General features: G+C 42.1%; 1 protein-coding gene across 1 annotated transcript in view; it reads left to right on the top strand.

The window, feature by feature from the left end:
- Positions 1-15,870, top strand: part of LOC126256122 (anosmin-1) — a 276,158-nt gene that overhangs the window by 232,913 nt on the left and 27,375 nt on the right. Inside the window, exons 4-5 of the mRNA XM_049955460.1 lie at positions 2,254-2,524; positions 14,061-14,146. Coding sequence (XP_049811417.1) covers positions 2,254-2,524; positions 14,061-14,146 — 357 coding nt within the window. The remainder of the gene's footprint in view (positions 1-2,253; positions 2,525-14,060; positions 14,147-15,870) is intronic.

Below are 15,870 nucleotides of genomic sequence, written 5' to 3'. Positions count from 1 at the left end.
AATAATAAAGTACGAAAATCTTCAATATTAATATGGGATTCAGCACAATATAAAATTAATTTTAGCAAGCGCCTTCCTACAGCATGTAAAGCATGTTTATCACAGCTCTTAACATTTCTTCCATCAACCAGTCAATTAAATTCAAGTAGACTATGGTAAGGGGCACAACATTGTTTACTTCTTTAAAAACATACTCCCACTTACCTAATTAATAACTACTTTTGAAGCTCATTTGCGCTCCGATACAAATGCAGGCTCTTATCTGAGATTTAAATGTCCACGCCATTCTCGGATTTATACAAATAGACCCTGAAAAGCATTGACGAGGCATGGAAACTACACTCGTCACTACTATTGGAAGCCGTTTTTGGCACTTACCACTGATTAGGTGCACAAAGTTGTTGTTAGTGATAATCTGAAATTAGTGAAAGAGAAGCTATTTCTCGGTTTATCGTGGAACTATCAACTAATATAAATAAAACGCGTCACTTAACATGTTTTGCAGGAAATAACTCTGTTTCTCATCGATTTCCCTTACCATTGTTTATAGCCAAGGTCTTTATACATCCAGCCTATGATCCATAGTATTTTACTCCAAGTTCTGAAAGCTTCTAGATAGATGACAGCACTAGACAGATATCGGGTTAGCTATAGTGTCTGATTCCACCCGTCGGCTTTGAGCAATGATACAAAGAGGCAGTCTTTGACAGCAAATGTCGTATTCGAAAATAAATGAATGTAGCACAGGATAAAATTACAATCACAGTTTGCATGATTCAATATTTAGCCACGAATTATTTCGGAAAGAATGGAAAGCAACGAAAATAAATAAGAACAGAAAAAGAGAAATATACATGACTGAAATATATTATTGTCTCAATTTACGCGTGTAAGGATAGCACAGTTACCGATTCCATTCATTACACGGCACGGTTCGTTACTTAGAATATTTATGCAGCAAGTATGTGCACGACAGTCGTGGAATTTTTACATTTCATCTTACTGTCTTCACTACTGTGAAAAAGAAAGAAACAGAATCCGTACCTGCAATATGTGTTACTTTTTCGCGGTATTGAGAGATCAATAAAACTCTAGAAATCCTACGACAACCGAGTTCACACACTCACTGCAAAGAAGTCAAAAATTATGAATCATCGAGTGGTTACATTCCGTAACGAGAATTGACCTCCTACATAGGTCAATTATAGTTATCGATTCCAACAATTCCATGGATAATTATTTAAATCATTTTTACGGCAGGTGTGTACACTGAAGTGTAATAGGATCTCTGCTTTGTAACTGCCCTCTAAGCTATTACAAAAAATTAAAAATATTGGAATCAGCTATATTAGCTATATTAGAGGTCAGTTCTAGTTACTGATTCCAGCCATTACATGCTTCACTATTTAGAACGTTTTCGCAGCAGGTGTGAACTGAAATGTAGAAGGATTTCTACACTTGTAATTTCTCTTTGAAATGATACGAAAAAGTAACAAATATAGGAAATGGTAACTAGAATTAACGCATAAAGGTCAATTCTAGTTATCGATTTCGATATTTGTTATTTTTTGTAAATTATCATTATATGTATACTTTTTTTCTATAATTTATGAGTCGGTTTTTCCACATTTCCTTTCCTGTTTCTGTGTTACCATTTAATTTCGCCCCCCCCCCCCCAAAAAAAAAACCCACATTCCCGCGGTAGTCCTGTTAGATTCAAGAATTGTTATTATTACAAGTTAACGCTGTTTTATAGTACTACCATTTTACCACTCGCTCTACTGTAATAGAAATTACGGGTTGTCTGTGCTTTTCTTCCTCGCACATATTACGACAGTAATTTATTAATTTATTTCAGATATAAATATTTTGTCTATTGTTTTATTCTTATTTATTTCCATTATTTTCAGTTCGTTTCTATATAATTCGTGACTAAGTAATTAATCACGTGAATTGTGATTGTAATTATATCACACGCTACATACTTTTGTTTACATACTCTGCTTTCAGAGAATACGTCTATGTAGAATATCTGTCTCTAGTATGACGTCGTTGCTCAAAGCTGAAGAGAGGAATCGGACACAAGAATTTACCCCATATATGGAATACAGAGTTCCCAGTGCTCAAAAGTACGTATTACTTTAGTGGAATATGCGTGTCCCAGGAACCACAGAGGGGTTAAGTAGGCAGTGACTGCGTAATTAGGTGCGTGGCCGCTGTAGCAGGTGGCGGCGAGTGTGTTAATGCCCGCAGGTCTGTCGGCAGTGCCGGTGAACGTGAGCGCTTCGGAGCGCGGCCATGGGCGCGTGCACGTGCAGTGGCGGCTGCCGGGCGACGACGGCCACGCCTACGGCGACGGTGGGGGCGGCGGGGGCGACGCGGAGGCGCAGCTGGTGTTCGTGGTGCAGGAGCGCCACCACGTGGGGCAGCGGCTGGCGCGCGACCGCCTGGGCGCCTGGGGCCCGCTGCACCGCGGCGTGCGGCCACACTGCCTGCTGCCCAGGGGGCTCATCCGGCCCGGCAGGTGAGCCGTCCTCCGGCTGCAGCGCACTTGTCCAAGTCACGTAGTCCAGCGCTATGCACGAGTCTCTAAAAATTGCAGCAATCAGTGTGGACATTACTGCCTGGGAGGTCACACAGAGGTTTTCCTTTATCGTGCACACAGTATCTGTCTTTTGCTAAGTGCGATAGTTGTGTCTCGGATGTATCTACTCACTGTAGGTAACTGTTACGAAAATGTAGACTTCAGTGTCAGGTTTATGTTGTTAACGACGATGAGAGAGAGAACGGAGTGGGTCCTCTCATATTCACTGTATACATAGCAGATACCAGATAGGGCCAGTAACAATTTTAGGTTCCTCGCCAACGACGATGTTGGTTGCAAGAATGTATCTTCACTGGACAGCAGAAAAGGGAGAAACCAACCGGTCAAAACCAATATCGGTATTTTAATTCCGAATAACCGGTAGTTTTTGGTATTTGTTTGGTCACTGGTGTAACAGTTACTTGTTTTTATTTTATGCTAATAACGGAATAAAAAAAAGAAAAACAGAAAATCGATCAGCCATAGCAATAGAGCTAAAATTTTTCGTTTTCAAGTAAACTAGCCTTTAAAAAAGAAGTAATTTTTATAAGTAAAATTGCATTATTTTCATATAATGTGTCACTTCAGAAAATGTGAAACGCGAACAGTGCTATTTTAATAACAACGTCGACAGAAACTAGCAACAAACAAATGGCATTAGAATTGATACAGCATTGCTGAAGTAATAATGTCCCTGCTGCCGCGCCGGCCGCAGTGGCCGAGCGGTTCTAGACGCTTCAGTCTGGTACCCCGCAAACGCTGCGGTCGCAGGTTCGATCCTGCCTCGGGCATGGATGTGTGTGATGTCCTTAGGTTGGATAGATTTATGTAGTTCTAGGGGACTGATGACCTCAGCTGTTAATTCCTATAGTGCTCAGAGCCATTTGGACCATTTGAACCTGCTACCGTGTGTCGTGGCTCAAGATGCGCGTGTACATGCAGTGTGTACACAGTAATTTCTCGCTGTAGTCGCTAGACCTCCGTTGTAGTGCAGAATGGTACCAATCCTAGTCTAGAAATATTTTTATAAATTGACGTAAGAATGAATTACAATGCTTCATTTGCTTTAAAAGGCTAAATATTTGTCTGCCATCTCTAGGAACTAATAAAAAGGAAGGAGATTATGCTAACAGTAATAAATCAATAACTTAACGACTATTCATTGACAATGAACAATAAAGGCAGAAAGTAGCCAGTGTCTACATGACATGTCCTGAAGATGTACAAATGAACGCGAAATACAGCCTCCTTCAATCTCAGTTTTCACCCCTTAGCACGGACTAATGCCCAGTTATACCGGTGATTTTCTCTAGTATTCAATCATTTAGCACTTTTCTTTGTTCGATGTCTACCTCTATTACAGGAAATAAGACGTACAGAAAATCGGTTATTTCAGAAGCGGGTTATTTTGAGCTGTTTTAACAGTCATCTTCGAATGGCGTGTAAAAATGCCGACAGCCGTAAGTAAATGCAGATAGGCTAAATTTTCATATTTCGTGTAACGATTGGCAGATCTCTTCAAATGTGGATGAATGTAAAATAATGGTTGACAGAGGAAAATCATGGTAGTATCCGCTTAAAAGATTAGTGATGAACATCTTGAGCACCTCACATCATTTACATATTTAGGAGTAATACAAGCGAGCGATAAGGAATAAGATGAGCACCTACAATCACTGTTTGGAAAGGCGAATGGACGTAACATACAACACGGCCAAATCTAGAGTACGTCCGAAAGAACAGGCACCACGCATTCATATAATTGATACGCCTAGCTGATCAATGGATCCACCTTCTTCAATGAGGATGCACAAATACATCCGATCTCCCGTGGGAATCTCATAGCAACGGACATGGAATCAATGGTCGGGGACTGAGGATACGTGGCGCTCGATGGAAGTGTGGATCGGCCGTGAGGAGTGACGAGGCAACTCGTGCAGTTGCGATGACGCTGTGTCCCGGATGGCGCAGTGGTTAACGCACTTCCCTAGTAAGCAGGAGATCCTGGGTTCGAATCCTGGTCCGGTACACACTGTCACGCGTCGCCACTGATTATGTGTAATGTCTCGCTGCAGCTGACAGCAGTGACCCCCTTCAGTTAACAGATCGAGAGTACTGCTTCAGCGTCTGGTGTTCTGATCAAGTGTGAGCATGACAACAGACATAGACCAGGTAGAGCTCCAGCCTCCGTGCATAGCGGATATCAGCAGTAGCAGTAGCAGCTCATATGTTGTACGCAGTCTGTATATATTCTACTAAGTCTGATATCTTAAATTGCTTCTGAGTAGCAGATTATTTCTCTGTTTTTAATAGTGTTATTTATTCTGTTCTAAGAGTTAACTTAACAAAGGCAAGGCCTCATGTCCAGATTATATACCGGCCAGGTTCCTCTCAGAGTATGCTGATAAAATAGCTCCATATTTAGCTATTACATACAACCACTCGCTCACAGATATATCCGTACCTAAAGACTGGAAAATTGCTCAAGTCACACCAATACCCAAAAAGGGACGTAGGAGTAATACTCTGAATTACAGGCCTATATCACTAACGTCGATTTGCAGTAAGGTTTTGGAACATATACTGTATTCGAACATTATGAAGTACCTCGAAGAAAACGATTTATTGACACATAGTCAGCACGGATTCAGAAAACATCGTTCTTGTGAAACACAACTAGCTCTTTATACTCATGAAGTAATAAGTGCTATCGACAGGGGATGTCAAATTGATTACATATTTTTAGATTTCCAGAAGGTTTTCGACACCGTTCCTCACAAGCGTCTTCTAATCAAACTGCGTGCCTACGGAGTATCGCCTCAGTTGTGCGACTGGATTCGTGATTGCCTGTCAGGAAGGTCACAGTTCATAGTAATAGACGGAAAGTCATCGAGTAAAACTGAAGTAATATCCGGCGTTCCCCAAGGAAGTGTTATAGGCCCTCTATTGTTCCTTATCTATATTAACGACATAGGAGACAATCTGAGTAGGCGTCTTAGATTGTTTGCAGATGATTCTGTCATTTACCGTCCTGTAAAGTCATCAGATGATCAAAACGACTTGCAAAATGATTTAGATAAGATATGTGTATGGTGCGAAAAGTGGCAATTGACCCTGAATTAACAAAAGTGTCAAGTTATTCACATGAGTACTAAAAGAAATCTGCTAAATTGCGATTACGCGATAAGTCACACAAATCTGAAGTCTGTAAATTCAACTCACTTAAAGCTGCAACAGGTCTACTAAAGAGACTGCTTACACCACGCATTTCCGCCCAATTCTGGAGTATTGCTGTGCGGTGTGGGATCCGCATCAGGTGGGATACGGATGACATCGAAAGAGTAGAAAGAAGGGCAGCTCATTTTGTATTATCGCGCAATAGGGGAGATAGTGTCACGACATGATACGTGAATTGGAGTGGCAATCACTAAAACAAAGGCGTTTTTCGTTGCGACGGGATCTTCTCATGAAATTTCAATCACCAGTTTCCTCCTCCGATTGCAAAAACATTCTGTTGGCGCTTACCTACATAGGGAGAAATGATCATCACGATAAAATATGAGGAATCAGGGCTCGCACAGAAAAATTTAAGTGCTCGTTCCCCCCGTGTGCCGTTCGACAGTCAACGGTAGAGAGACAGCTTGAAGGTGGTTCATTGAACCCTCTGCCAGGCACTTCATTGTGAATAGCAGAGTAATCACGTAAATGTAGATGTAGTTGTAGAACTTTCTATAGTTTGTGTTGAGTCAGTTAACGTTGTAGTGTAGTAGAGAGTTTGCATACATCGTTTAGTTTAGTGGTATTTTTACTTCTGAGTAGAGGTGAATAGTACCTGTTTATATAGCTATTTTTAGTAGTGCTATCTGTTTTTGTTGCATGAGTCAGTGTATTTTTTTATCCTTTGCGCTGAATGAGTATAATTTGTTGTGTAGTTTTCCGCTGCAGAAATCGCTAGTGTCGCTTTATTTACTTGATTCCGTGACCGTTGCACAGCGGCACAGCTTGCATACATCGCTTACTTTAGGGGTATCTAATTTACTTCTGACTGAACTAGTGTAAATTTTAGCGCATACTTTTTCGAGAGTCAACTTTCTCGGGCAGTTTCCTGCCACCAGAAGCGCTACGTCATGCGACTTCGTTTTAAACTCTTGTAGTTTAGATCAGTGGTTTAGAGCTTGTGTTTTTATTTCTTGCAGTAGCTCTGGTATAAGCAGAGTTTCTAGTAAAAAGTAACTGTTGATACACCCATTTTCAGCAGAGAAATGTATTTCTCTTTTAAGACATTGCGGATCTTGTGATCTTAAGCTATAGAGAGATCTCTGAAGAACAAATTTTAGTGTTTGTTTATTCTCCTCCATTTTGCGTACACATCAGCCTCAGTGGCGCCACAGTCGGCTAATTTTCTCTTTGCCAAGGTCTCTTTGGTCTTTCTGTTACTCTTGACTGCTTGTTTTGTATTTTTTGAGATCTTTTCCAATGTTTTTTTTTTTTTTTTTTTTTTTTTTTTTTTTTTTTTTTACACACACACACACACACAGTACGATGTGGACTGGGACTGTGCTTGTGAGTGAACACAAGGAGAATTGGCTGCTGTCTGTAAGCAGGCGGAATCTGCGAGGGGCACACAGTCGACAGCCTTCTCGCTATTTCTCAAAGTGACATCAGGGCCTCTATAATGAGACTTGCGACACCTTTGGTGTCGTTAGAATCCTCTGGTGACCTGGTTGTCACTACGTCTTCAGATACGCAACATGTGACCAATGAGTCTTCATTCGAAAGTAAGTGGCGGGCAATGGTGGATTTGCTCGTCATTGAGTGGACGGTGAAAGAGCGAGCGGGTCGCATGGCTGGCTCCTAACGCCTTGGTAACAGGTACAAGTTGCTAAGCAGCGTTAATAATACTTCTCAGCCAGCAGGAGATGCCAGTGGCCGAGATTCCTGCCCAGTCCGAACAAGTGCAGAGGGTGGGTATGATAGACACTGGCAGCTCCAAAGTGAACCACTCAGGGAAACAGCAGGAACGTTGGGAAAGAATGCCACAATGCACTCAATATGTTTGCCGGACGGGACTTGACCAAGACATGGAAGGTGCCCTGCCATGAGCTTTCGAGCACACTTGGTGCAACCAGCTGCAAATAGTGGCCCATTTCAGCAGCAATGATGCTTGTAGCTTCTGAGGCTATCATCAGTTTCTTTCGGAGGATGGTGAAGGCAACTAGCATTTCACACGGGATGCAGGCTGAGCTCACCATTTGTAGCATTGTAACCAGGGTTGATCGCGGTCCTCTCGTTTGGAGCAGAGACAAAGGTCTAACCTAGACGCTCAGACCACTCTGCGACGTTATCGAATGTGAATTTCTCGATCTCCGCTACCTGGTGAAGACTCGTAGCGTTCTCCTTAATACGTCAGGCGTGCGCTACGTGCGGTGAAGGATATTGTGGCGTGAAAATGAGCTTTTTTCGGTTAGAGGAACTCACCTTAGCAACAGAGACGAATTGTCTGCCAAAATCGAACATACATCAGCCATAATGTTATCAGACAATGCTCGTCCTCGCAGATCGGACATACAAAATGTAATAGAACATTAGTAAACTGCAGGAGCATCCATGGAAACATCCCAGAATTAGTATAACTTACTGAATGTTATAATGCTCAAATGATATTAAGAACAGAAAGTTGGTTGAAATCGGAAGTGAACAACAACGAAATCCGAAGTTCAGATTGGAATATTCATCATAGGGATAGATTAGTCGCCAATGCTAGCGGCGTATTTTTGCAGTAAAGACTTCGATAATATCTAGCGAGGTTATCAAGGATTCGGAATGGTAATTAACCCGGGTGAAGTTAAGCATCAAAGGTCGGTCAAAAATGGCAGTCGGATGTTTTTACAGACCGCCTTGGTCCGGAGCTGTAATGACAGAGCGGTTGAGAGAGCTTGCAGAATGCCGTTAATAATTTTCCTGAGCACGGCGCTGTAATAGGATTGACTTCAACTTTCCGGGCATAGATTGGGGGAATCATGCTATCAGAACTGGTGCCAAAGACGGGGATTCGTGTGATAATATTCTCACTGTCTTGTTCGAAAATTACTTCGAGCGGATACTAGAGAACCAACTCCAGAAGGTAACACCTTAGATCTCCTAGCAACAGACCTGAACTTATCGGATCAACTAACGTAGTGGAAGGAGCTGTGATCATAAGGTTGTGACAGCAACTATTACTACGGATATTACAAGGAATGTTAAGAAAGGTAGGACAACATTTATCCTTATCAAGAGTGGCAGGATATAAAGTGCAGATCAGTGACTATAGAGGCACTGAAATGAAAAAAAAAATAGAGAGAAGGCCGAAATACTGAATTCGGTGTTCCGGAAGTGTCTCACCGCCGAAGATCGTAATACGGTCCCTCCTTTGTCATCGTACGAACATCGTATTGGCAGATATTGAGATAACTGATCGCGGAATAGAAATGCAACTACAGACTCTTAGTAGTGGAAAGGCGTCAGGACCGGATGAGATACCCATAAGATTCTACAAAGATTATGCGAAAGAATTTGTTCCCTTTCTAGCACTAATTTATCATAGATCGCTTGTGCAACGAATGGTACCTTGCGACTCTAAGAAAGTGCAGGTCATTCCCGTTTCAAGAAGGGTCGTAGGTCAGGTGCATGTAATTGTAGGCCTACATCGTTGGACGTCATTCTGTTGTAGAGTTATGGAAGATGTTTTATGCTTAAGATTGTGACTTTTCGGAGAATGATATCTCCTCTGTAAAAGTCAACATGGATTCCGCAAACACAGATCTTGCGAAACTCAGCTCTCTCTGTCCCTCCATTTCATCCATAGCGCTGTAGACAACGGCATCAGATTGTTGCCGTGTTCCTTGACTTCAGGAAGGCATCGGACACCGTCCTGCACTGCCGTTTAGTGAAAAAAATATGGCCTTGCCGAGCATCAGACCAGATTTGCGACTGGATTCATGACTTTCTTGCAATTAGAACTCAGCACGTCGCTCTTAACGGGACAAAATCGACAGGCGAAGAGGTACTTTTTGGAGCATTCCAAGGAAGTGTGGCAGGACCGTTACTATTTACAGTACACATACGTCTTCTAGTAGAAAGCGTCGGAAGCTCATTAAGACTGAACGACATGATGCGGTTGTCTATAAAAAAAAGTTGCAATACCAGAAGACAGTATCGATTTGTAGAACGACCTATAGCGGATTCATGAATGGTGCAGCTCTGTCAGTTGGCCCTGGACGTAAATAAATGTAGCATATTGCGCATAGATAGGAAAAGAAATATAACATTAGCTTCATCGTACCATAACATCTGGATCACAAAAACGATCATGTTTGACAATGTTCATTGGTGCGTTAGGTATTCCCATCTCTCGTCACACGAAAATACATGAAGCATTGTTCGACAATGTTCGTTAGTGCATTAGGTGTTCCCACATCTCGTCATACGGAATTACATCCAGCATTGTCAAAAATGGTCGTTTTCTCGGTTCAGTTGTTACGGCCTGCGAAGGAGTAATATTACGTGTGCATACGGACCACCAAAATCATTGAACACGGCACACACACGCCAGTCAGCTTTATTGGGGCACTGTACTCCTTCTCCGTGTGCTTCCTTCCGGGGGTGCATTCGGCCCTGACTTCGTTTTTATGGATGGAAATCCGGGATCTCAAGGAACATCATAGGTGGTGGAACTCTTGAAACGAGAGGATATTCGTCGAAGGGACTGACCTGCCAGCTCGCAGACCTAAATCCCACCAAGCACATGTGGGCTGCGTTGGGGACACGTATTACAGCAGACCCACATGCACCAACGACCATCCAGCAATTGTCAACTATACAGCTGGAGGGTGAAACGTTCTACCACACGCACTCCTTGCTAATCTTTTCGTCAGTACAGGAACACGTTACAGAGAACATTCATTGCCTTCCGTAGTGACACAGTCTATAAGAACCATGTCCTCTCTTTTTTAACGTCCAGAGGACCATCATAAATGGTAGTGACTTCAGTGTAATTGTTATCTTTGAATATAAGTCTCATATCTCTTCGACTCATTGGACATTTCTGCCAATTATCTTCTGTCCTGTACTGTAGCAATTATTTATATGCATGCTCCAAGTTTCATCTAGCTAAGTTACTTGCCAGTGAAACATAATGAGAAAGTTACTTTCGTCCTTTAGTTTTACACACAGCATCATCTCCAAAAAACCTAGGATATCTGCTCAGATTGTCTTCTAAATCACTTATATAGACCAGGAACAGTAGAGGACCTCTAACGCTACCTTAGGAAACGCCAAAATGACTTCTGTTTTACTCCGTTAATTTTCGTCATTTACTACGAACTGTGACCTCTCTGACAGAAAATTACAAATCCAGTTGCGTAACTGTGACGATATTCCATAAGCACGCAATTTTATTACGAGTCGGTTTTGAGTACACTGTCAAAAGCCTCCTGAAAATTGAGACATAGTGAATCAAACTGAAATCCCTTGTCAGTAGCACTCAGCACTTAGTGTGAGTAAAGAGATAGTAGTTTTTCATCACAAAAACGATGATTTCTATATCCGTGAGTACTATGTGTCAATAGACAGTTCTCTCTGGGGCAGTTCATAATGTTGGGACACAATTTATGTTCCAAAATCCTTCTGGATATCGACGTTAATGATATGCGCCTTTAATTTAGTGGATTACTCCTATTGTTTATCTCGAATATTGGTGTGACCTGTGCAACTTTTCAGTCTTTGACTACCGATCTTTCGCCGGGCGAGCGGTTGCCTATGATTGTTAAGTATGGATCTATTGCATCACCATACTCTGAAAGGAACCTAATTGGTACACAGTCTGGAACGGAAACTTGCTTCTATTAAGTGATTTAAGTCGCTTCACTACTCCGAGGATATCTACTTCTAAGTTACGTTGGGAGCTGTTCTTGATTTGAATTCTGGAATATTTACTTCGTCTCCTTCGGTAAAGGAATTTCAGAAGGCTGTGTTAAGTAACACTGCTTTAGCAGCACAGTCATCGATAGCATTTCCATTGCTGTCGTGCAGAGAAGGCACTGATTGTGTCTTGCATACTGTGTCTCTTTGGATTTTCCACCAGGTTTCAAGATAAAATTTCGTTGTGGAAACTATTATAAGCATCTCGCACTGAAGTCAGCGCTAAATTTCGAGCTTCTGTAAGAGGTCGCCAGTCTTGGGAATTTTGCGTTCGTTTAAATTTGGCATGTTTTTTTCGTTGTTTGTGCCACAGTTTTCTGACCTGTCTTGTGTACCGTGGGAGATCAGCTCCGTCTTTTGTTAATTTATTTGGTATAAATCTCTCAATTGCTTTCGATACTATTTTTCTGAATTCAAGCCATATCTGATCTACTCTTACATTGTTAATTTGGAAGGAGTGGATATTGTCTCTCAGGAAGACATCAAGCGAATTTTATCTCCTTTTTTGAATAGATATATTTGTATATCAAGTACATTTGAATAGATATATACGACTTACAGTATTCAGTCTCGCTACGACAACCCTGTGTTCACTAACCCCTGTACCCATTTTGATGTTTGTTATTATCTCTGGATAATTTGTTGCTGAGAGGTCAAGTGTGTTTTTGCAGCCGTTTACTATTCGAGCTGCAAATGATGAGCCCTGTTTTCATCTAGGAAGCAAGACTGGCAGCTGTTACCACTTCTGATAGCTGCACTAAAACCATACAGAATTTCTTCCGATCCAAAACGACACACATCATTTGTACCGACCTGCAGTTGGCTGCACCCTCTGCTCTTCGTGGCATCTGGAAAGACCCTTTCCACGTCTGGTATGACTCCATCCGGTATGCACACTGGCTTTCTTCCCCTCCTTGGTAGCCGTGTTCCTAAGGGGTCACATGACAAGCCTAAATTTTGGAATTACAAAAAGTAATCCCTGTGAGTTATCGTTACAGTGAATAATTCCGATTGTTTGAAGTCATTGTCGTGATTTTCTTCTTCCAGAATTACCTCTTTAGTTTCTGTTTCGCAAGAAAATATTTTAAAAAAATAATATTAACGAAAATTGTTTTAAAAATAAGGAAAGCAATGAAAACTGCGTTGGTAACTTGACCTGATTAGACTATTCATTATATACAAGAAACAAAAAGAACTTGATTCGATTAGACTATTCATTATATACAAGAAAAAAAAAGAACTCGTCGAAGATAAAAATGGCGTAGGTGATAAATGTACACACAGCGGCAAGCGCATCGCTAATTCGCCATTTATTTTACGGTTTTCAATAACGGCGAATGAGTTGACAATACGACCTACACAAAAATTTTGACAACATCCTTCATGAACAATGAAATAATTTGCGACACGTAAACTAAATGTCAAGGATAATTGCAAAACAAAAGGATCACGTGGCGTTGTTACTCTGTGCTGATAGCTGAAAAGAAGTTCCTCTAGAAAGTAGTTGACGTCTGATATAGGGGAAGGGTGCAATAAATACCTGATAGAAAATGTGGCACTGTATTGTATGTGGAGAGCTCTGTTTGGAAACAAGAAAAGGGCAGATACAGTATGAAGCTACTAAATGAGGACAGACTGCAGGAAACGATACCTGAGAGGAAAAGGAGACACAAAGTACATATGCACATATGGTCGGAAATTCGTTCCAAGTAAGGTACACCCACTGTTAGATGGAGATAAAATATCTTCGACAGGGACCCCTGTATCAGCACCTGGCTGGTGGCTCGCGAGCGTGATCTGAGGCAGACGACAGTGTAGATGCAGAACATTCTCCACGACTGCTGTCACTACTCGTCTCACTTACACTGCGTGCAGGACTCAAGTACGGAGTTAAATCCGCAGCGACGGTTTTGTCGCTGATTCGTCTCACCGGCCACAGCAGTGGTGGGATTTCTGTCATCCATCCTATCTAAAGAGCGGGCCGTATCGTCAACCTCCACGACGCCGACCTGTGGACTACAGAGAATCCACATGGTAAGGTAGCGCCGAACCACCAGCATGTGATCAGACTCAGTTGTGGGAGGGGATTGTTGGTAACTGCGTTCTGGAGCAGCCATCATTCCACAACGTCTCGCAGGCGAGGCATATCTGCACGTCCTACGCATGACCCTACCTCCCCTGCTAAAAGACACGCGTCTGGTAGTATAAAGGGTAATATGGCTACTACGCGATGGTGCTCCAACTCACTGCCCTTTTGATTGTAGAGCCAAAGCACTAGTACCGACAGAACGTTGCCATTTACCTGATGTGTTCTCAAGTGTGTTTTCAGTCTTACAAACCTACATCGTGAAAAATAATTAATGCTAAGCTTCCAGTAGGTGAATCTCCCTTGGAACATATTTCCGGCCATATGTCCTTATGACTTTCGTCTCAGGGATTATTTCCCGCAGTTCTTCCACATTTGGCAAAATCGCCCTGAATTTGTGTCTGATAGTGCCGGCGCGTCATGTTGCAGGTGGTACCAGTTCCGGGTGGCGGCCGTCAACAGGAATGGCAGCCGCGGCTTCTCGCAGCCCTCGCCGCCGTTCCGGCTCTCTGCAGGTAGGGCCTACCAGCCGCAGCACATCAGTACACAGCGCCCTGCACTGGCAGCGTGATGCTTGCTGTCTCATGAAATGTGAATTGTCTCCGCTTATGACATCGGTTAGACTGTCCGTTCAATGAGAATATCTTTCACTGCAAGTTCAAAATAACAGAGTCCTTATTCGCTTTCACGATGTACTTTTTCTAGAGAATGCATTATCTTCTCAAATTCCGCTCAGTATCTCTCACCCATCCATTTACCTACTGGTGCTAAATAAGAGTTCTTGCAAGCAAGATCGCCTGCTGAAATATTTTTATTCCCTCAATGACAGGTTTCGACAGAGTCTAGCTGTCATCTCTGGATCTACTGGAAATTATATTACATTGCTTGAATCCCACATCCACAGCGAGAGCACTCTCCGTTTATAAAACAAAAGCCCCACAATATCTGGTCAGATGCATAAAACAGTATAAAGTCCATAGTGCTAGCAATGTGCCCCAGAGTGGAGGCGAGTTCGTCCATCGAGTCGTTAAAGCTATGGCACATCAGGAAAGCTGCTTTCCTGCTTTTATTTACGCAGTTTTACGTATTCGACAAGCGAATGGGCGCCTTTTGTTTATAACTGAAGAATGCTGTCGTTATGGTTGTGCTACCTATGCAGAATAACATTATTTCCAGAAGATCCGAAGATAACAGCTAGACTGTGAGACTCACTGAGGAAAACAAATTTTTCAACACGCGATATTGGCTGCAAAAACTGCAACATGTGCAACTTATACTTTTACCTTTTAATACTTCCTTTTGTATGTATGCCACTCTCCACTCTTGACCTAATCAATAATAGTAACTATCGTCTGATTTAAACTAGTTCGCATCTGACATTTAACGTCCAAACTTATGACGTTGCCGCGACATGTACTATCTTCACGTAGACTTCAAAGCGATCCACACTCCACCGCGACAGGAAATCATTTTTAAATTCTGTTACAAATATCGTGAAATAAATCTGAAATCCACGTATGCCTAGATCTGTATGGTGTATCTCAACATGAAAAAACCTTGAATAGGTACTACACGGATTTGTTGTAGTTTCGTATTTGTACTCAGTCTCAAGTTTCCGACGACTTAGTTTGTCGCCATCATTAGGAGTTATCTGCGGGCCGTATCGTTCTTTATTTAAGTAGCCGAGTTATGGTATTGAAACCACATGACAAGATTCCGCCAGCTATATAAAGTACTACACGGCCTGCAGATAATTCCTGATGATGGTGGCCGAGCGGTTCTAGGCGATTCAGTCTGAAACCACGCGATCACTACGGTCGCAGGTTCGAATCCTGCCTCGGGCATGGACGTGTGTGATGTCCTTAGGTTAGTTAGGTTTAAGTAGTTCTAAGTTCTAGGGAAGTGATGACCTCAGATGTTAAGTCCCATAGTGCTCAGAGCCATTTGAACCTGATGATGGCGATTGAGGAAGTCGTCGGAAACTTTGGATTACATACAAATGACACTGCAACTAATCCGCGAAATAATTGTGTAAGAATTTTCTCATGTCAAAAACCTATTCTGAAAGTTTAATCAGGGCCAGAGCGATGTTTATGCTTTTGAAATGGGTAAAACTTTCCCGTCCGAGAAACAACCCCCAAACTTTTCAAATCATATCTTGGAAACTCAAAATACTTTTTTCACCAAATATAAAAATACTTTCGTGTTCAGAAAAGTTTCCGGAGAACTGGCAGGCGCA

The sequence above is a fragment of the Schistocerca nitens genome, chromosome 1 (assembly GCF_023898315.1).
Source record: "Schistocerca nitens isolate TAMUIC-IGC-003100 chromosome 1, iqSchNite1.1, whole genome shotgun sequence".
Taxonomy (NCBI): domain Eukaryota; kingdom Metazoa; phylum Arthropoda; class Insecta; order Orthoptera; family Acrididae; genus Schistocerca; species Schistocerca nitens.
The sequence above is the reverse complement of the archived record's forward strand: the minus strand, read 5'-3'. Positions and strand labels throughout refer to the sequence as shown.